The 22,971-nt window shown below is 41.0% G+C and overlaps 1 protein-coding gene across 3 annotated transcripts in view; it reads left to right on the top strand.

Moving 5' to 3' along the window:
* Positions 1–22,971, top strand: part of TEDC1 (tubulin epsilon and delta complex 1) — a 77,482-nt gene that overhangs the window by 17,726 nt on the left and 36,785 nt on the right. For 2 of the 3 annotated variants that reach the window (XM_065673900.1, XM_065673898.1), the window contains exons 4-5: positions 3,574–3,744; positions 9,798–9,896. In XM_065673900.1, the coding sequence (XP_065529972.1) occupies positions 3,574–3,744; positions 9,798–9,896 (270 nt within the window). The remainder of the gene's footprint in view (positions 1–3,573; positions 3,745–9,797; positions 9,897–22,971) is intronic. The other variant, XM_065673899.1, reaches the window with a different exon arrangement.

Raw genomic sequence — 22,971 nt, 5'->3', positions numbered from 1 at the left:
TCTTTAATTTCTCTCTAAGCACGTTGCATGCAAGTTGTTTGCTCAGATGTATGGAATGTGAATGAAAATTGATGTATCACCATGTCTTTTTTTTTCACACCTTCCTTTCTCTCACGCCTTATTCTTTTCCTCTAAGCACTTTTATATCTGATGGCTTTTTTCAGTTCAGTGTGTTTCGTGACTCTGACTTGTCAGCTCAGAGCACTTCTGCCATGAGGACTGCGTTGGCTTTTTTGCACTTGCTGCATTGTCTAACCACAAGTCCATTCACACTTTTTGAGAATGATCTGGCATCTTTTTTTCATAAAAATTGGACCTGAAATAGCCTGGGGAGGAATGTTTAGAGCAAAACTCTTGTGGTGTTGGAGACTGAGTTCTAGGCTGCCTTGCGAAAGTTATAAATATATCCTTTTAGGGTATAAACTGTGTTTAGCTCTGATGAAGCCAGAGATGTATTTAGGAGCTTGGGGTATGTTTTGAGCTACCTTAGTTGGGATGGTGACGTGTACTGTCCTGGAACATGTATTTATCATAGGCTTTAGCAGGATATTTGCTTAGATCTTTTGCCACAGGAGAGTTGGGTTTAAGGTCCACCTAAGTGAGGGGAGGGTGATAGTTCATGAATTAGCTTGAAGACAGTTCATGTAGATATATGCATGTCACTTTCATCAGGCTTCATTCTAGGCTCTCTTTAAGTTACACTAATCACAGGTACTCTGGCGAGCCTACATCATCCAATTTGGCAAAACCAGCTCCTGTGTCAACAGTGTGATGGGAAAAGGCTCTGACACAGCAGTGTGGGTATCGATACTCATATTGATCATCAATATTGATGTGGCTTTTGTTCTGCAAGCCTGTGGCACCATTCTGTAGCTGGAGTCCATGCGCCTTCCTTCTCCGAAAAACAAAGAGAAACATTAATTGCAACAAGCAACTTACAAGCAAAAAGCTTTCCTGGTAAGTGGCTATGAAATGATCTCTTCCAGAGCTGTTGTGGAGCGTGCGCACCACAAGTGCAGGGAGGCAGTTGAGAGCCCTAGGTAGTTGCCTTGGCTGTTCTCTTTATGAATTTGACTAAAAAATATACACTTCTGTCACTTGTGTACCTCAGAAGTGAATATAGGTATGTACCCATATTGCTGCGTAGATTAGATTTTAGTGATTTTTCTTGCTCTGGGAGAACAGGAAATAGTCTTAGATTGTAAAGATGGAGCTGGAAATTGAGGTTACAGTATAATACGCAAGACCTTCCCTCCCCCTCCCCTTGCATTGTTTGCTTTAGACCAGGGTAAGAATTTCATATCAAAAGTAATTTTTTTGGTGCAGTTTGTGAAATAAATAATAAAGAGCCTGTTAAAAATGCATTGGCTGGCTTCCTTATTTTAATATTAATAAGGCAGGTTGTGACAATAAAATTAACTCTGCCTGGTGTTTGTCGCTTACTGCCAAAGCAATCGAATCTAATGCCATTCCTTCCTGAAATGAATCCCCAGGAGAGCAGTATTTGTGCCATTCTTAAACTTCTAACCAGGGAACTTGGGAGTTGAACTGTAAATTAGGGAAAATACAGATTTTAGTCTGGAAATTCCAAGTCCGTGGCTTGGAAATTGTGGCTTTCTGGCTGCTTACATGAAATGTTTTAATGTTTACACATGAGTTTTCTCTGTGGTAGTGACTAATATCCAGTTGCTTGGCTTATCATGTTTATGGGCAACCTGGTAATCATATTTGTATGGTTTCATAGTCCATAAACCATGGTTTATGGTTGATGCCGCCTGGTGGGGGCAAGAACCATGAAGGTACTTAGCTGGAACTGCAGCACCCTAGGATACAGTGCCTTTTGATTTAGGGGCACTGGGCTGATGGCATCTGTGCAAAAAGAGTGATATTGCAGTTGGCACAAAAGAGATACTGTCTTTTTTTAAAAACCAAGATGAATGTGTGCCTTTAAAAGGAAAAGCCCTTTACCAGCCCCCTGCCCCTGTGATTTATAGTGTGCATTTATCTGAGCCACAGAGCAAAGGGAAAAAACCTGTAATCTTGATACATTTTGTTTTGTGACCAGAACAGCACTTTTGTGCTTATAAACAATATGAACACTCATTGTATCAGAGGCCATGTCAGCTGAGGTGGTATTTAGGTTAAAACAAGCATTAGGGGGTTATTTGATCACAATTATAGATGTACTTCTGCTGAAATCTGTGTTTAAGACAAGGTTAAATTATCTTCATTCTACAGTTTGCATTTTTAATTTAAGGATCTAAATTGGAATTACGTTCAAGCTTTGCCTACCAACTGACTCTTCTTAAGATTTTATTGACCATGGAAGTCTGTGAAGCAAGGGAGCACATATGTTTAAATACCATCAAGGTCTATGGATCCAAATATCTGCTTAAGTGTTTTCTTGAAAACAGTGATATTTCACAAAAGCTTTTTAAATTTCTGCTTTAAAGAAGTGCCTTGAGAGTCCAACAACTGGGAGACGCTTTCTTAGCTGGTGAGCACCCATTCTGAATAACCAGGCCTCTGCAGTTCTGTGTTTGTTTCCTATGATATACTGTAGTAAAAAAACTAGAATTACGGAGTGTGTTTATTGTATGTACTTTCTATAGATTGGATGAATTTGACAGCTCAGCCTTACTTAAGTGCTGTTACTGGCATCAGAAGTAAAATAACCCGTGTCTTCCTTTCTAATTTGCAATCAGCAGGAGTCTTAGCTGAAAACAGAGAGGGAGATCTGTTTGTAAATGTGAATGATCTCTTTGTGCAAGAGGCTGGAGGAGGTTCAATTCACCCCATGTTCCTTGGAAAAGAGAAACAAGAGAAATGTCTTGCTTGCTTTATACCATTGGCCAAGCAGAAATCTTATTTGGACGATGAAGGTGTTTTTTTGGTTTGTTTTTTTTTGCCATGCAGCAGAAGGAAGGTGGGACAGGATGAACAAAAGGAAACTCTTGGTTTCTCCCTCCTTCCTTCCAAAGTACTCTAGAGAAAGGCTAAACAAAGCTAGATAGGTGTTGGAATTGTAGCTGGGAGTGCCTCTGTGGACTCTTGGCCAATGTCAGCTGGATGATTGTTTCTTTTCCTCTATCCTACAAGAAGGGAAATGCTGGATGGAGAAAATAAAATAGCTGGCTAAGCACAGGCCCACGGTTTTGTCCCTGTACTGATTTACAAAATAGGATCTTGGAAAGACAGTGGAAGAGCAAGATCTGTTTTTTATGTTTTTTGACTTATTAGAATCCAGGAAAAATGTGATTTTCCCCATTGGGGTAAAGGACATGCTTTCTGTCTCAATAATGCTGTGTCTTCCTGGGTATGGAAAATGAAAGATGGGAGTAGAGACAGCTCACCACGTGATAGCTGAACAGCTGATATTTATTCCAGACTTCAGTACTTGTTTTGGCTATTCCCAGTCCTGTATTCTAAATGATTACAATTTCTCTTTACTGCTGGAAATGACTTTGGTTTTGGGTTATTTTTTCCTCTTTGGCCTGTTTGCCTTTTATGTTCTTCACTACTGAATAATTTGAAAGTGTTGATGCCAACTTTGGTATTCTCTTCTGCTTTTAGTGTGAAGATGATCTGCGTAACAGCTTGAAAGGTACAACTGAAAAAGCACCTGAACCTGGGCTAGAAGGTGGAGTAGATGTTCGATACCTTCAGTGGTTAAATGGGAGGCTGAGGTTTCAGTGGCGAAGTCTGCATGCTCAGCACCAAGAGCAATGCAAACTTTTGCACAAGGTAAATAATTCTTCTAACTCACTATGGTATTTATTACAACTTACTTAGAAATGTAGGATCAAAATACTGAGCCCGGATGTTGAACGTAATAACAGCAAGGTAGAATGCAGTTTCCCTTTCTGAAATACTAGGCAACATCTGAGAAGAATCCAGAATCTGCCTGCTTTTAAGTCAGGAATCAATAGAAGTCTCTACATCCAAGACTCCAGTTCTGTTCCCGTTTATGAATTATGTTTATATGCCTGTGTGAAAATCATAAACATCTATGAGCATTATATCTGCTTAGGATGGAAACAGCTTGCAGTCCCAAAGTTGACAGTGATGGTCACTGCAGAGACAAACGTGAAAGAAATTATTCTAAAGATAGTACTAACAGTTATCAGTAATGTTTTCCCAAAGGCCCCTTTCTCCATTCATATCTCTTCAGGTAACTTCTATGAAGCCACTTGGTATTGTACCCGGAACCTTCACAGAAAACCTTTCTGAGACTCAAAATAGTTTTGAGAAATTTCTTTTCAAAGAAAAACATTTATCAGAAGGTTGTCAGGATCAGAAAAGGATGGTTTTGAATGAAGATGCCTTCTTGGTTTTAATCCTGTGTCTGACAGAGCAATGCTGAAAACTATAATGAGGTTATGTTTTGTTCTTTACCATGAACTGATTGCTAGGGAAGATGTCTCATTGACAGCCCTAGGCAAAGATCAGGTACTGTGTGTGCAGCATCTAAAATAACCTTTTGCTTCTCATTGCCCGCTGCAGTTGTGCTTTCCTGATCTGGGAATGAAGATAACAATTCACCTTAAGTGCAGCTGCAGTCTTTGGCTTTGGCACTAAGATACAGACAGTGATGCTATTGGAAGAGGTGTCTCAGTGCTATAAAACGCAAATGAAATGATTGGCATCTTCTCCCCTCGGTAACTACCTTTATTTAAGGTATGCTGATTTTTATAGTAAGTGAGGCAAATAGCTCTATAACTCATCGTCAGTGTTCTGATTTATGTAGTACTTGGCAGTAACAAATCATTAGGCAGCTTCAGTACCTCACTATGCAGTTAATGAGACCAAGGAAGAATTAAGAGCAGGTTGAACCTAGGAGCACAAGTACAAACAGAGGTACTCTCGATGGTCCAGATCAGGTATTGATATGATGAAGAGATGTGCTTATTTGGCACAACTCTTGTTGACAGTGAAGATGATGTCCTGCTATAGGGCTTGTACTTTGGAATGAACTTGGACTTTCTTTTCCCCTGTGGCTATCTAAGGAAAAATGTTTGCCCAAGTTAGGACTGTTAACAGTCAGACACAGATGAGAGATGAGTTAGCTATGCTGCAGTTCCTTGGACCACAATTTCTAGAATCTGAAAGAATAAGTAGGAGGGGCAGTGTTTCCCTGTTCATCCAGTTTCCCAAAGCTGCCATTACTGTTTTCTCCAAAAGTCATCACTGGACTAAATTGAAAGCAATAAGCGGTGTTGATGGTGATTTGTATGATCAGACCATGTTCTGCAGTGTATGTAGAGGGCTGCCATTGCAGATCTATACATAGGAAGATAGATTGGAGCCGAGCTCCTCCATATGTGATTCCATGCTGATATTATGCATGCTCAGATATGTATGTGCAACTGTGGGAGTTCTGTTCAGAGCTGTAATAAAGTGCAGTGCTCTGCTTTATATTTTAGTCTGAATTAAAAGCAGGGAAATTGGAAGGTAAAAGTGGCTTTAGAAGGGACTTTATTACAGTGCCACATTAATGTTAACATTTGTGGTAACAAAATAAAACAGACAATTTAACAGCTGCATAAACAATAATTGATATTTTGTGACTCTTTGTAGGGAAATTGTCTATGCTACTCTATTGATTTGAAGGCTTTTAAACTAGTCTGTTAGAAGACTAGTTGACCTAATATGACCTCTATATGAACTGCTGCTTTTCTCATATAAAACACAAACAGTATGCAAAAGGCTAATAGGTGTTACATTTTTTAATTATGCTGAGAGATTTAAAGAGGGCTTTGTCTACAAAATTGTGATTATGGCTTCTACTCTCTCTGTTTAATAACTTACCAGGTTATGTATCTCAGCTGTGGAACAGCCTTATTTGCTGCTGATCACGAGTTATAATTTTTGCCAAGTAGTGGCGACACTTCCACAGATTTCATTCTGTGACTCACGGAAGCTCTAAAATACCATATTCTGTATTTGGGGCTTTCTGAGAAAAACACTTCACACTTGGAAGATCAGGAGATGACTTGTTTCCCGCTCTTACTGGAAGTAAGAATTGTACATAGGATCCAGCAAGAGGCTACCAAGATAGTCAAGGACTAGCTAAGTTGAACATGACCTCCCAGGAGAGGTTGAGGAGTTGGGCTTGCTTGCTGTGGTGTAGAGGAAGCTGAGGGAGAGGTAACCTAATAGCTGTCTTCAGCCACTTGATGGGACATTACAAGGATGGTAGTTACCACATTGAATCTATGATCTTGCAGCAGTAAAAAAAAAAGCTTCTCTGGAATGATGGGCAGCACTGGAGGTGGTCACCAGAGATGCTGAATACCTCCATCCTTGGAGGTTTCCAAGGCTTAGATACAGCAAGTCACAAACTGATGCTGGTGATAATCGCTGTTGGAGCAGGAAGTAGGACTAAAGATCTCAAAAGGTCTTTCCTGTTTCTGTGATTTTGTGGAAAAAATTCTGAATTACTTGGGTGATCAGGGACATGTACTTTCAGGTTAGAAGGGATGACTCATGTCTTAACGAAATAGTACTGTACTGCCTGAAGAAAGGGTTAGGAAGCAGTAGGAGGGAAATATGAGGGGGAAACAGGCAAAAATAAATGGTTGTTCTTTCTCTAAAGTACACAAATGATAATTGAAAGTGATAGCTGGGGCTTCTATCTACTCTGTCCTGCATGCAGGCCCTTAAATTTGATGGTATGAAGTTCTGCAGTAACTGGTGAAGAGGGAAGCCTCCCTGGAGGTCATGTGCTGGGAATGGCTTGTTAGGTGGTCTGACTGGCTGTTCCTCTTTGCTAGTTCTTCTGATGAGCTTCTTTTCAGTGACTTCAGCTCCCAGAAGGCATGTTGAAGCTTACAGACACGTACACATGTCCTATTGTAGGAGGAAGAGTTCCTCAGGGAAGTCTTAACCTGAGGAATTTTGCAGCCTGAGGCTGTGAGCTGTTGAATAATATAATGGCTTCTCAACATGAACAGCTTGGCCTGCTTTGAAAATATAGTGCAGTAATACCATTATAATTACCTCAAAATTCTCAGTAGTATATATTTACCTGATATACCTTCAGATATATGGAAGTATGAAGGATAAATCACCATGTTAAGTCATGCCTTTTGGTTCCTTATATTCTGTTTCTTTTTCTTTCTGTCAAGTGCCACAGGAATATCTGCCTGGTTTTTGATCCTTCTTGAATTCGTAGAGGAGAGCAGCTGTTTTTAGTCAGGCTTTGAATTGCCATTTTGCCTTAAAAAATTTGAATGAGAAGCCTTGCATAGTTTCAGGAAAAAAAAAAGGGTAGGAACCCGTATAGTTTAAAACGGGCATTGTTTGAGGTCTGTTAAATGCACTGTGCCACAATGAGCATGTGAAAAGAAACAGCAGGACAAGCAAGTTTTTGCAAAACTGGTGGATTTCCTGGGGGTGTGTTCAGCTATACTTCATCTACTAAAAGACTAGGACACAAACTACACCTGAAAAAGGGGAGGGTTAGGTTGGGTGAATTTTGTTAAGGAGGTGAACATCTGATTGTAGAATATGTGTATCAGTTAATAGGAATAAAATGATATTACATGGAATTCTTGACTACTGCCCAAGGAAGTTGTGAATGATCCATCTCTGGCAGCGTTCAAGGCCAGACTGGACAGCCTTGAGCGAGTGATATGGTCTAGTGGAAGGCGTCCCTGCCCATGGCAGAGGGGTTGGAACTAGATGATCTTAAGGTCCTTTCCGATCCAAACCATTCTATGATTCTATGTTAGAAGGAGAGTTTAGCATATTTGGTGTTATCAGATCATGGTAGAATAAAAATAATGGTTGTAATATGCTTGGAAACTAAGAGCAAGAGTTGTATTCTGTCAGTATGCACTGGGAAATACCTCCTATGAATGGAGGGGTTTCTTGTGCCTCCTCTAAGAGAAACAATATAAAATAACATGTATTACAGTGGATTAGATTGTTAGTGTTTGTATATCTGATGTTGGAGTAAAAGAGTAAAGGGACAAGGACAGTCTTGATCTCTGAATAACAGAGGGGTCAGAGACTGTTGCTGGGTGATTACCTCATTTTCAGTAATTTATGAGTGAGCTAAACTGCAATTATTAAATACATCAGTATTTTGGAATGAAGAATCTACCATGTTACTCTAAATTACTGCCTTGGTTTATTACATCATTTTTGGTTTATTATATCATTTTTATCTTGAGATATTTGGTTTGAAAATCTTTGTTTTTTTCTGAAAGTGAATTTGCCATTAGATCTCAGTAGCACATTCTTTAATGCAGTACAAGTTTTTTGTCTTGTGGAAGTGTGTGTGAACTATGAGCAAGCCCACTTTTCATCTCCTCTTAAGTGAACTAGGCAAGCTGATCTCCCTGCAGGGTGTCTAAGCTCAAGGGCATTTAGGAATTGGTACTGGAAACTCCCCTGAAGTGGTGCTCAGTGGGGGGCTGTGCTTGTACTCTCATGCAGTGTTTTGGTGTATGGTTAAATCAGATCTGCCTCCATGTCCATTCCAGTGCCACGAAGCAAAAGCTCTGTCTCTCTCTCTAACCTACTTTTTGTACCTTGGTGCTGTTTTCCTCTTTAAGCCTTATTTTATCTTTAGTGTGTTGTGATTATCGGTAGCAGATTGTGAAAAATACAAATACTGGATTATTCGAGTATCCATCAAGTCAGGTCTCAGGGAAACACCTTATTCATCAGTCATTCTAGCTTCTGAGTATTTGTTCTGGGCTTTAGCCATTGATGCTGCTGCAAGAGACTTGAAGAAGGGCAGAAATTAATTCCTGGTGCTGGAGGCCCAAAGGTTTGGCAGCCAGAGTTATGCAAGAATGCAGCAGGGAGAGTGAGGAGTGGCAAGTAGAAAGGAAGAACATTGTGTGGGGAGGTGCTCTTTTATTTTTAAACTCACAGAGCTCTGCACATGTGACAGATGGTTGTCACCAGAAGTGAGTTTTGGGAAAGGAGCACTAAAATATTCTGAAGTTTCAGGGAAGGGTTGATAATTACCCAGTGCCTGTCAACTTTAAAATAGTTGTCAACACCCAAGTGTATGATAAAGTTCGTATTAGAATAAAGGAAGAAAAGCAGGAAACATTCTCTGTCTTCTGGCAGAAATATTAATGAAATATGAGCGATTGTCTGACAAATGTGCAGTGCTATCTTGTTTGGCAGGTGCAGTTATTACAGTAACAAAGGGATCAGCTCTGAATAGGAGGAATTGCTTTTTATTGTTCCCTTGACTAACTTGGGAAGCTTCTTCACCAAATAATTGATGATACCGTCACCAGCCACCTGGGACAAGGTCCCAGTAAGCAATAGACAACAATATATAGCAGCAAAAGAAACTTATTGTAACTTGGTAGCATTTTCTGCTTTAAAGGAAGAAATAAAAAATTACTCTGAGGATATCTTTCACCTCTGATAAGTCTTCTGCTGTGTCAAATTGTTTCTACTTTCAATGCTGTGCACAAGAGTGTGTGTAGTGTAAGGAAAAAGACTTCAAGACAGGACAAAAAGAGAAATCTTTCCGTTTTACTGTGGTAGCAGCCGTAGCAATTCCTGCATGTGCTTCTGGTAACAATTCCAGATGGACCATTTTGTGAGATGATTGTGGTACATGATCGTCATTTCCTGCAGGCTGTTTTAAAAAAGGTCTGTCGTGTTGGTGGTAGTAGTTACATTTGTACTTGTCCATTGGGAGTGGGCTTGTAACCACTGGTTCATGTCACTGTTCCAATCTATGCAGCTGCTCCATGTTAACTAATCATGTTAATAAGCTGCTCCTTGTACTGACAAATATATTTTAAATTAATCTATTCCAGATCCATTTATTCACTAGTGGCTCCCATATGGACCAGATTCTTGGACATTTTTCTGTCACAGAAACAGATCTTGTTAGACAACCGGAGAACTACAAGCAGGTAATTCTTCTGCTGTAATTCTTGGATGCTTTGTGTGCTTTTCATAAACATTGTTAAGCAGAAGACTGCACTCCTTGTAACATGTTTTTAATTTGGTTTCCAACAGAAATAACGGCTTATTTATGTTGAGTTGTCAGTTTCCTCAATTACAACTTGTATTCACCAAATGGTTTCTTCCAGTTTGATAGAACACAAAGTTATTAAGCAAAGTTTTGTAAAACCTGGTAGACAGGAAGTGGGGAGAGACCTGACTGAAAGTGCCACTTAAGAAAAGGCTTGTAGACTAAAACATTTTAGATCAGTTGGCTGACTGCTGTTATATACTACCAGTGGCTACACCTGGGCCAGCCAGCCAGAGTGTCTGCCTGTGATCTTGCATGAGCAACTTGTCAGTGAGGACATGGAGAGACCTGATTTATCTCTCCAGGGAGAGACAAAACATACCTGTGCTAGCATTCTTTAGTTCGGAAATTATACAAGTTCACTACCTTTTTGGTAGTAAGAAGCTTTATTTTGAAAAGTACTTTAGAAGCGCAGAATGGTTGAGGCTGGAAGGGACCCTCGAGTTTACCTGCTCCAACACCTCTGTTCCAGTGGAGTGACCTAGAGCAGGCTGCCCATGGCCATGTTCAGATGGCTTTTGAATATCTCCGAGGATGGAGACTTCACAGCTGCTCTGGGTGACCTGCTCCATGCTCAGTCATTCTCACAGTAATAAAGTGTTTCCTTACATATTCAGCCAGAACCTTCTAGGCCAACATAATTTTTCCTAATGTACTGTTTTGCTGTTCCATGTATATATTTCTGGTACTCTCATATACTCAGTTATAGACGTTTCATTTTATAATTTGAAGTAGTACAATTCAGTTGTTTTAATATAACATAATACATTTGTTTTACAAATCGGTTTTTAAAAGTTTTAGTCTGTGTGAAAGTGAAATAAGATTGAAATTTTAAGCTCAGCCTATACAAAACCAATAGTTGGCAAATTTCTGCAGCATGTCCAAATCTCTTTACCCAAAGAAGATACTCTTTCTGCTGCTGCCTTAAGAACAGAAGTAGAGATTGTAAATACCACACACAAAGAAATTCAGAAAAGTAGATTTGAAGATGGGATATAGTCTTCTGTTCAAACCCCTAAAGTACAGTGCATGATAATCTTTCATTACTGAGCATTCCTTGGATGAACAGTTCACATCCCGCCTCTTGATAAGGTTCAACTGTTGAGAAGATTTTCTTGGAAATTTAGTGTTTTTCTAGAGCAAATGGTTAAGTCAGCTTGAAATTTCTTTCTCATTTGTGCTTCACAGTCTCTCTCCTATGGTTTGCTCTGCAGCTCAGAACACACAGCAGCAAAGTCCTTTGAAGCTTATATATCATAGTCTTCCAGAGCTTAGCAAATGTCCAGAAAGGTCTGGTGTGCTGGTACTAGAAACTTCCAGGCTGTGTAGAAGGACTTTACAACTACCTTCTTCCAAAGCCTTACCCTGAACATGTCACTGATCTGTTCCAGTAAAGCATAATGATACTCTAATAAAGCCTATTTGGTTTAGACTGCACTGTTGATGAATTATTCCAGGAGTTTTCTTTCTTGCATGATGCTCCCTGTCTGAATGTCTGCTTCAGATGTGCTGTTCAGTGGAGGCCCGGGATAAAATGGAAAGAATCTTTTTGTGTTTTAAACATTGTGGTTAGATAGAGTGCTATAGTCATGAAGGTTTAATGGGTAGCTGTGTTGCTTTGTTGAAATCTGTATTCTATATTTCTTAGGCTTAAGCAGCAAACATGTGATAAAAGGGATACGCCTTCAAGCAAGGGTGATCAATATGAGAGACAGAGGTGGGGTGGCAGGAGATGTTTTCTTAAAACTGTGAGTGGCCACAATCTCCATCACCGGTTCTGGGTTCTGACAGGTGCTGTCCCAAATGGGCTTCTCCAGCTCCAGTGCATGTGTGTTGGAAACTCTTTTCCTATGTCACTTACTGCTTGGAATGGTCCAAAATTGGAACTGTTTGTCAGCATAATCAGCTGTGAAATTCTTAGCTACTTGAAGCTCCCGAATCTGTTAAAGAAAAGGGGTTCCTCTAAGCTGCTCTCTTGTGCCTTATTCTAAAATAAGCAGGAAAAAATGCAGGAAATCATCACAACACTTCTGTATGCATATTTTTGAGAGGCTTAAAATTCTTACTGTCATCATTTGAGCAATCTTTATAGTTTTTTTTTCCCCCTACCCTTATTTCCCAAAAGTAGCCTCCAGAAGTCATACGCTCAGTATGTACGAAGAGCCTGCTATAACAAGGTAGTACGGACTTGAAAAAGCAAGGCTGTTTCAAGTGTCAGTTTTCCAGATGGATATCATACTCAATATGCAAAATGAAAGTTCTTTGGAAAAATGTAATAAAAAGCCTCTAATTTTGAAATATCTTGATAAGATAAAGTAAATTATACGTATTTGAATAGATTGGTTCTCAAATATTGGTGCAGATGGCAGCACTCTGCCAAATGTTTTTTCCAAAAACTGTGAAATAATATTTTTTTTTTCCTCTTAAGTAATGTGACATTTCTGTTAATGTTACCTCAAATAACAGCCTGCTGCATGGATCAATAAAAAGAGCAAGCACGTCAATATGTCTTACTGTAATGCATCCCTGTTGTTGGATGGTGTTACGAATTTCTTCTCATGTTAGGTTAGAAATGCAAAGTGGATTGAAGTGTCAAAAATTAGCTATCACAGAAAGGACATTTGGCTGTTTCTGTTGAAGCCTAGGGTTCATTGTCATCAAGAATATCCTGGGAGATAAGTTGTTCTGACCTGTAATAAACCACAAGATGTTTAGTCTGACAGGAAAAGTGTGATAGGATACAGATAGCTGTGAAGTTAAACTTCAGTTTATGAAATGAAATAAGACATGCTACTCCTTTTCTGTAAAAGTTGCACATTAACATGATTAAAACATTCTTGCCTTGGATTTTTGATTTAAAACTCTTTTAGTGCTTTTATATACAGGGATTTTCCTGGACATTATTATTCTTTTATCATCATAAATCTCTTTGTCAGATTTATAGAGCTGGAAGCATTCCAAGTATAATAGTTTTAATTATATTTTTTCTCCAGTGAGGCATGATAAAAATTACAACTTTTCCTGCAATTTGGCTTGGCTGTGCTTATCTGTATGTGTTTGGCTGTGAATTGCAGGTCACTGCTGAGTTTAGTTCCTGTGCTGCCCAGGGGTGTCAGTGAATATGATGTGACATTATTCCAGCTGGCTTCAATTTCCAGTTGAAGTACATGTGCATGCCTGTGTTAGCTCTTGACCTCTATGTGTATGTCCTTTCTTTCCCCGAATACTGTTGTGTCTTTTTGAGCAGCCCCTAGTTTGCAGAGTGTTGCATAAGAAGATATGCTGGTGGCCATTTTCTCATCAGAAGCGCCTCAGTAAGTGGTGATGGTTATGGAGCCGTTTGCCTGCAAGGCTGTGTCAGAGTGTGCAAATCAGGGATAATTACAGCATAGCAGCGTGCAACAGCCTGTGCATTGCTAGGGAGCATGGCCTGGATGTTCATTGTGTCTTTTCTTGGAAACCTCTTGGATGCATCACATAAAAGTGTGCTACAACACAGCCCAGAGCATCTTGTACATCTTGTGTTCTGGTATGTTTTCCAAGCCATAGTGGTCCTGCTCGTTTCTGAATAGTTTTCCATGTCAACTGGGGGGCTGGAGGGCTGCTATTACTTGCCAGCCTGAAGTATCTTAGGGCAGAAACGGAGTTCTGATCTCTGGCACTACTGCTAAAATGGCTTGGAAGTGTATTGCGGAGAGCACGCGGAAGATGTGGCTGGGGGCAAGTGACATCTGCCCGAAATTTTCCAGGGCAGTATGGCCTATCTCTCACATTCCTCTTGTGACTGTAGGACTGTGGTTGTGATGTGTGACCAGTTAGGTAGTTTTTTATCATTTGAGCATGATATAATCGCATTCTTGTCTATGAAACCCATAGCAGTGTCACCAGAGCTGATGTTTTACCCTGAGCTTGAAAAAGTGGTTGATGAGAAAATGAACATGAGCCGGCAGTGTGTGCTCGCAGCCCAGAAAGCCAACCGTATCCTGGGCTGCATCAAAAGGAGCGTGACCAGCAGGTCGAAGGAGGTGATCCTGCCCCTCTACTCTGCTCTTGTGAGACCTCACCTGAGTATTGTGTGCAGTTCTGGTGTCCTCAACATAAAAAGGACATGGAACTGTTGGAACAAGTCCAGAGGAGGGCCACGAGGATGATCAGGGGACTGGAGCACCTCCCGTATGAAGACAGGCTGAGGAAGTTGGGGCTTTTCAGCCTGGAGAAGAGAAGGCTGCATGGAGACCTAATAGCAGCCTTCCAGTACCTGAAGGGGGCCTATAGGGATGCTGGGGAGGGTCTCTTTGTCAGGGACTGTAGTGACAGGACAAGGGGTAATGGGTTAAAACTTAAACAGGGGAAGTTTAAATTGGATATAAGGAGGAAATTCTTTCCTGTTAGGGTGGTGAGACACTGGAATGGGTTGCCCAGGGAGGTTGTGAGTGCTTCATCAGTGGCGGTGTTCAAGGCCAGGTTGGATGAAGCCTTGTGTTGGATGGTTTAGTGAGAGGTGTCCCTGTCCATGGCAGGGGGGTTGGAACTAGATGATCTTGAGGTCCTTTCCAACCCTAACTATTCTATGATTCTATTCTATGAACTGTGTGTTGCACTTAAGAGTCATTAAATTAACTTTGTCATCAAATTGTTACCATATAGAGATCAATGAACTTTAAGGCAAAACAGCCTACTCCTTTGTTTTCTTCTGCCTCTTCATATACTGCTTTATATGTGGAACTCAATCTCACAGGTTCTGTGATTAGCAGAGATTGAAAGTTGTAGTCAGAATTTGGGTGATTGGTACAGTGCTGGCAGTGCAGGAGTAACATTGAAATTGTAATGAGTAAAGGTGACACCTTTAAATGCTGGTAGATCAATTTACTGAGTGTGACAGGAAATAAATAATGCAGCTGTCTGCCAGATGGACATGCAGAGGAATTTATAGAACTTGGATGTCAATATCTAATAATTTTATATTAGAATTTTTTGAAAAAAAAAAACCTGACCATTAACACATTTTAAAGGAAATATATTTGGCTTAAGGAACTAAGGTCCTTGGTAACAAGTAAATAGGAGCAAACAAAATGTCTGACTTTGCATACATAATGTATGGTCAATTCCATGCCCATAAAAAAATTCAGGTAAGCTTTAGCTCTCCATGTAGCAGGGATTGGGTAGGATGGAATAGGATGGTACAGGCATAGCACTGCTCTGCCTTCTGGGCTGTTCATGTATCATGGAAGGAAGCCAGTGTACGTGTCTTGCTTCCTTCAGTCAGATGGAACTCCATAATTTCTTATTGTGATGTTCAAGGGGTAAAGGATCAAGTTGTAAGATAAGCTGATTCTGGACCCTAAATCTTGTGCCAGTTTCCATTGAAAAAATGTGTCCAGATGGCTGCTAGAGATGGGTTACACAACAGGTTTATTCCCTGTGAGTAATAGCCCATGGTTTTAATTAATGCAAAGCACTAAAGAGCTTTGTTCTCTTCAGAACAAGTTCATTCAGATTGGGAGCTGGTAGGCTTTGAATTTTCAGAAATATTGAACATGCATTTTCTAGTTACTTTGCATGAAATTCGAGTCTTTACTTTGCATCATATGCCTGCACATATGGGCTTGTGCACTTCATGCATAAAGTCTTCCTGATCTGCTGAAGTATTTTATCTGCATAGGCATGTTAAATGGTAAGATCAACTAGTATATTCAGAGCACAAACACCATGTGAGTTTTTGGTCCACTTCCACCTGAGTGACAGCACCACCTCCTGGAATGTCTGTGAAGGCAGAGCAGCAAAAGTGAAGCCTGTTATCTAATACAAGTTATTCAGCTGGTTACTGAATAATTGCAATGCTACTGCATTATCTCCAGAAATGGATTCTAAGTTGCTGACTGTCCTGGGTGAAAATGGAGTACCTATGGCAGAATAATTCTAGCTGCTGTGTTTCAGGTGATATTTGATGTCCTTTTCCTGGTTGGTTGGTACTTCATGGAATGTTCCTGATGGTGACAGGCACTGCAGGCAGCCACTAAATGAAAATAAACAGTTAAAACCCTGCTGCTAAGCTTGACACTGTGTCACTTTATTGATTGGCACAGACCTGTGCTAGCCTGTAGTATTTCTGGAATCAACCCTGTTATCGTCTTGTATGGTAGGGGTGAAGGGTATGTAACCTTATTTGAATTTCAAAGAGCCTACTAGGGGACCATTGATATTTTATGATGTCCTTTCATCTGTTGTACAAAAAGCAGTTGAACCAACACGATTCTCAGTGTAGATACCAACAGAAAAAGTCACATTCATGCTACAGTGTGTGATGTTGTTGTGTAGAAGATGAATTGAGGAAGCAAAGGCTTGCACTGCATGCGAATTCCAGAAAAAAAAATAATTATCTTTTCTGAAAGAATGACCTTGAGCTTCAAGGACAAACTGCCTTCATTGGTATAAATTGGCCTAGATTCATTACCTTCTGCAGTGCTCTGGCAACTAATTCTGTTTGGTCTGCACTCAGCTTTTTATATGTTCATTGCTTCACTTCCTTGGTTAAAGCCATGGTTTTGCCATTTCTGTCATGGAACAGGATCAGCATTTCGTGTTGTAACTACAGTTCTAATTAAGGGAAGCTTTGCCTGTTTGTCATTGTCTTTCAATTTCTTGAAAGGAAAAAAAATACTTGAAATTTTTCAAGTGGACCCTGCATAAAAAATGCTACAGCAGGAAGTTCAAGAGTAATTGCATCAGGGCTTGTGAGGCTTTGTGAAAATGTGGGGGGATTTGTTGCGTTTTGTTTTTTCTGCGCATGTTCTGTCTGAAATTCCTCTGTGGTGAGTCTTGACTCCACAAAAATCTTCATGCAGATTCACTTTACTAAGTGTTATGCCAGGCTCTGTGTGAGCTATGACACAATTCTCAGAGCAGTAGGGCAGAAGAGACAGCCAAGCCCCAAAGGATTGGAACACAATGAGATTTTTAGACTTACTCTATGCACTGCTAGAACAAGCTTAGTTTGAATCTCTAGTGACTCCTGACCACTTAATAAATCTGCTTACAGGGCTTCAGATGACCAGAATATTTGGATTCTGGCACTGAATTTTCAGAACAGCAGGTAAGCTGATAGGTTTTGTAGCAACAACATTTGTTTTTCTTTTACAGAACTTTTTTAAGGCACAGGTTTTTCTAACCCAATACATCAAAATTTTTACCCATTTTAAGCAAGTTTGTTTTTCATTGATGATTGCTGCTGGGTACATCTTAAGTACTTTAATGATGAAATTAGAAGTTCTAGAACTGCTGACCTTTAATGAATTTCAGGGTTTACCAATGAATTGGATGTTAGACCCATGGACACATATGTTTTGAAAAGGTCAATTATGACAAGTTTTTTGAATTTGCATCATTATGCTTGCCACATCACTGAATAAAAATAGCAAATGCATTGCCCTTTTAAAGTATGCAGGTTTTCCTCTCTTCCTGTCTTTAACTTGCTTTTACTAAGCCATTCTAATATTATTCTTTGAAGAACATGGGAAACGTGACTGTGTTAGGAGCTGCAGGCTGGGAGCAGAAGTTGGGCTCTAGACAGGCGATGGAAAGGGATAGAATGGACAGTGGAGAGCCTCTTTGCTCTAGCTCTTGCTCAGTGAAGTCAGAAGCTGGAAGAGATCCCTGGGTAGGAGGCCTGCATGAGGGCAGTGAGGGAAGCAAGGTGGCCCTGATGATGTGAAAGAATTCAGACTATCTGGGTGGAAAGAGACTTGAGTGAGGCATTGAAGAGAGGCTGTGGCAGAAGGGGCTGAATATGGGCAGGGACGTCAAGACCAGAGAGGAGAACTAGGATAGGGAGCTGTGAACAGGGAAAATGAGTCTTTCTAAGACTTAAAGCACTGTCTTGCTCCTTGTGGGATTCTGAGAAACTTCCTACTTGCAGGAAAACGTCATCCCCTTTCAGCAGTGGTCCAGGTGGATAACCTACTCCTACTGCTAGTTAGTCTATTGACCCAAGAGTCTGAAGCATATCTGGTACCTCTAGAGATTATGGTTCTGCAGTTATCTGGGCATCTCTGATGCTGCGGGAGGAATTTTCAGAAATATCTTTCTAAAAACACCAAAGATATTGTCTAAATTGGAGTACAGTGTTGCAGTGCAATGCATGTTTATTAGGATGCTTTATCCCAGAACTATTATATCAGATGGAGAGCAGAGTGCCTTGTTTCTGGGTCAGAGCCGTGGTGAAGAAAATGGTTGAGGAAGGTGAAGAAGTAGTTGTATTAGTGGGCAAATTGTTGGAAGAGGAGGAAGCCTTAATAGCTGAGACAGCAGAGCTTTGTCCTGGAGAGCTGCAGTCTTCTGTACCTTTCAGTTCTCACATTAAATAATGCAAGTTACTTCAGCTAGGCTTTCCATGGTGGGCTGCCAACGGGATGTTCACGTTCTTTGTGAACAACTTGATGCTCAGAGATTTGATTTCTGGAAATGCTGAGTATTCCCAGCTGCTGCTGAACTTGGTGGGACCTGTGCTTGAATCTCCTACAGAGTTTGAGCATGCGGGCAGCATCACTTAGTAATGTCAGATTTAACCCCAGATGATATCATAGGTCCTTCAGCACATTGCTCTGCTGAAGCATTAGGCTGGATCCTAGAGCCAGTAGAGTTGTGAATGTTAATGCAGCCTGGGCCAGCTGCCTTGTGTCTTCCACTTGAGCTGCTCAGCTGAAGGAGCTACGTTGGCTCAGGAACTAACTCAGTGAAAACTACATAAAGCATTTCTGCAAGCTGTTGAGTTGCGCTCTCTGGGTGTATCCATGAAGTGCTTTATGGTAATTTTAAAATTCTCCGAAAATCAGGTCTCGGAAGTCCCAGTTGATGCAACCACAAGAAATGGAAGCATTTCACTTTCATCTCTCTGCTTTCATTTCCCATTTGTAAAATGACAATAATATTATCATTTCGTCTCACATGGGTCATTAGGAAGGAGAACTTGTTTGTGTGGAAGATAAAAATTCTGTCTTCAGAATGGGGTTTGGGTGATGTATGGCAAATAAGTCCATGGCTTTCCTCTGAAGAATAGACAGAATAATATGCAATTTATAAGGAAAAGGAATAGCTTGTGGAGTGAGCACCAGCCATTCTGTGCCCTGGATGAGACAGATTTTGGAGAGAAATATTTTGGTCATGTAATTCTAGACCTTATACACAAGGGATGGTCAAATTAGTGTTGTTTAGACAGCTTGAATTGTGGCACTTTTAAAGTTTGAATGCTTAAATTTCTAACCTTAGCAGTCCTCTTGCTGGATTGTGTATTAAAAGTGTAAAACATGCTTACTGCTATGAGCTCTGAATAACACTGCCAGTCAAAGCCGATGCTTTCCCCCTAGCCTGTTAAATTACTTCATGTATTGTGGTGGTGTTGCAGCCACAGTTACTTTAGATGTTTTACATGCATCATAGTCAGATTGGTGAGAACTAACATGGGAGCTGACATTAATATTGCAGAGAAGAGCAGATCTGATAACATATTGAATTATACATGGGGCTCCAGCACCTAAATGCAGGAGGCCTGCAGGCTCACAAGAAAGCTCGAGGGAGCTGAATGATCCAGAGTTCTTGATTTTTAATGGTGGTTGTTCAAACAAGAAAGAGTGGAGGCTTGTAAGAACGGATTTAATATGAAGGGCACCTGCAGGCTCAAACAGAATATATCCTCTGTGCTGCTGTATGATGAGCAGGGTCAGGAGAACATCTGTAGTACTTGGCTGGTCTGAGCTGCCTGTTTGACCCTGCCTGAGGGTCCTGCTGTGTCCTAGACGACTGCTTTCCCCTTGGTGCCCTGATACTGATAAGATGAACAACGGAGCAAGAGCTGGCTTTAAATCCCCATGGGTTATGTTTGTTGAAAGATTTATTCTTTCTCTCTGGATAATCTCTGGTTTGGTCTTCTGATTGTGCAATGCCAGGAGCAGAGTGCCTGCCATGGTACTGTGCACAGTGAAGTCTGCTACACTGGGGTAGGTAGAGATTCAGAGCCTGCAGGGAGGATGAGCTATACTGGGTAACCCTCAGTTTCCTTGTGTGTGAGGATGCTTCAATACATTAAAGAGTTTTTGTTCTCTAAGTGGCACTGCCTGGATCACCTTTAAAATCCAGCAGTAATTGGATGATTGTTGATTTTTTTTTGAGGGAGAAGGCCCTTGCTTTGAAGCTTGGTATGTTGAAGGTTGTTGAAAATGGAAAAAGCTGTTGTATTTTTCTCTTCCAGCTGTGTATATGGGAACCCCTCCTCACAATTACTGGAGTAGCAGTGGATACTGTCTTGCAAATGGAGTGATTTGGTTGTTATTATGTATTACCTGTAGAGTAGGAGAGTGGCTACTTGAGAAAACACTTCAAAAATGAAATCAAAAACCTCTCAGTGATTCAGGTATCATTTTTCTCTTCTCACATTTCATTGCAAGGAAAGAATAAGCACTAAGAAAGCAAAGAAACTGTCAGTGACAGCATGTGCTGCCCACCCATGCTGCATGGCAGGAACAAAGAATTTAATTCCTGCATTTTTTTAATGATTCACTCTACAGAAGGAGTTGTTCAACTGCCATGTCATTTTCCTTCTGAAATACCACAGCAATTGGTTTTCAGTTCATTTGCTGACATTTATCATATAAAACATGGCTTGCTATAGTAGCTATTAAAACCTCTTGGAAATGGTAGATCATTTGCAAAAATGAGGCAGAGTGTATGCAAACCTTGTTATCTGTGTAAAATCAGGAAGAATTAGAGGTCAAATGGCTTCAAAGCTGCTTTTAGAGAGTGTCTACTTGTAGCTGGGTTCCTGATCCTTAAGAAAATGGAAGGATCTGGCCAGCTGTGCACTGTAGAAGCAAGAGCAATCAAATTGTGCAAGATAATACATATTGGTATTTCTAAGGCAGATTCAAGTCAGTTTTAGAAGGGATGGCTTTGAAAAATAGTTAAATATGAATGATTTACCTTTGTATGCTTTGTATTGTTTCACAAAGCAGTCTCTCTGTTGGGGCAGGCAGTGGACCAGTTGTCTTGGGAGAGGAATTCCTCTCCGAACTTCCCTGGTCATCCCTGTTGTGCTGCTGTTGCAGGTTTTGCTCCCTTCTGAAAGCAGCGGGGCTTGGCTTCCATATCCTGCCTGGAAGACGGACAGGGACTGTCCAGAGCCAAGAAGCGGTTGGAGGGTCAGGGTGGGTGTTTGGAGTTGATGACAGAAGGGATGAATTACTATCTATGGGAGAGTTAATTTAGTGAGGTTGGAGAGGTTAGAAACATATGGAGTGACTTTTCCTCATGCTGCAGAGAGAAAGAAGCCTCTGCAGGAGCTAAACTGTTTTAAATCTCAGAGAATAAATATGATCAAAACAATCTCCTCTGTTTCTCCTTCCCTGCGACTGTCTGTGGTGTCAGATGGTTTTCTGCTCATCTGATGCCTGCTGTTACCAGCCGGTTTGGTTCCACCTTTTCTGGGACAGACACTTTCCACCTCCGCAGTCCCTTCAGCTCCTGCTTGTGGTTCCCTTTCAAAGCAGTGTGGAGTATTCCATCCGAGAAGGAGGCAAAGACATGTAATTAAAGCAGTTTGAGAAAGACAAGGACAGAGAATGTGCCTGTGTTTATGTATCACTAAGGGAAAATCCTTATAGCCGAACTAGTTAGAGATGGGTTGGATAAGTGAGCTGTAATGGGAGTAGAAAATTGTTTGGGCCACTGAACTCCAATTGGTGCCTGATTATTAGTGGTGTCTCTCTGACATCAGCTTCTTGGCTAGTACTGTTCAAAATCTTATTTGTGGCTTGCATGATGGGATGGAGCACACCACCAGGAAGTGTGTAACAATACCAAATTGAATACACGTGAGGGCAGTGCTGCCACTCAGGGGGACCAGGAGGGGCTGGAGAAATGAACTGGGATGAGGCTCATGAAGCTTAGTAAAGGCTAGTGCAAAGGCCTGCATCAGGCTGGGCGGTGACTGCTTAATAACCAGATTTGCAAAAAAAACCCCAACCAAACCAAATACCTGGGAGTCCAGGAGGACAGTAAGTTGCCCAGATGCCAGCAGTCTGCCCAGGCAGCAAAGGCTGACTGCACCCTGGGCCCTGCTACCTGTCCAGTGCTCATGACACTGAGTGCTAGGTATCTGGTTTGGGCTCTCCAATGCAAAGACAGTGTCGTACAGAAGCAAGTCCAGTAAGGCCACTGATGTGGTTGGGGCTGGAGCACACTCCAGGCTCTTCTTGGAGGTGCACTAGGACAGGAGGAGAATGACAGGCAGAGGCTGGAACATGAGAAATGATCGCCAAGTACAAGGGGGGAAAAATTGCCATGAGGGCGGTCAAAACGTGGAACTAGATCCTGGAGAAGGAGTGACATCTCTGTTGTTGATGCTCAGGACTTGCTGGTCAGAAACCTGAGCGCCTTGCTTTCAGAAGGAGATTGGATTAGGGACCTCTAGCGGTGCCTTGCCATCTGTGTGGTTCTCTCGGCAGCTGATGGTAATTAGCATGAGAGCATCTTCAGATGACAAGTGCTCGCTTGTCACGCAGCCATGAATCATGCAGTTGTTGAACTCTGTACCCGGTTTCACTTCCGAGTCCCCCTTCTTGGAATGGATGCTTTATTTTTTTTTTTCCAGACAGTTTTAGTGCTAAAGTATTTCTTTAGGTAGTTTTTAAGCAAGGTGGTCTCTAGCTGCGATTAGTGTCCTGTTGGAAGACCTACCAGCACTATATAGCTACACTAAAGCAAATCGTTCTCCCTCATGGCATTATTACCTTCATCTGAAAATTTCCCTAGGCTGCAATTAGTCATTAATATTGCCTTCAGTTGAACTTAGCCATACAAAAAAAAAGAGGAGTTAATAGAGCTGCAGTTCTGGAGTTGCCATCACCATTTTTTGGGGGTGAGTTATTACTTAGTACATTTTATTGACCAAGCATGTAGAGTTC

Source organism: Lathamus discolor, chromosome 3 (genome assembly GCF_037157495.1).
Source record: "Lathamus discolor isolate bLatDis1 chromosome 3, bLatDis1.hap1, whole genome shotgun sequence".
Lineage (NCBI taxonomy): Eukaryota > Metazoa > Chordata > Aves > Psittaciformes > Psittacidae > Lathamus > Lathamus discolor.
The sequence above is the reverse complement of the archived record's forward strand: the minus strand, read 5'-3'. Positions and strand labels throughout refer to the sequence as shown.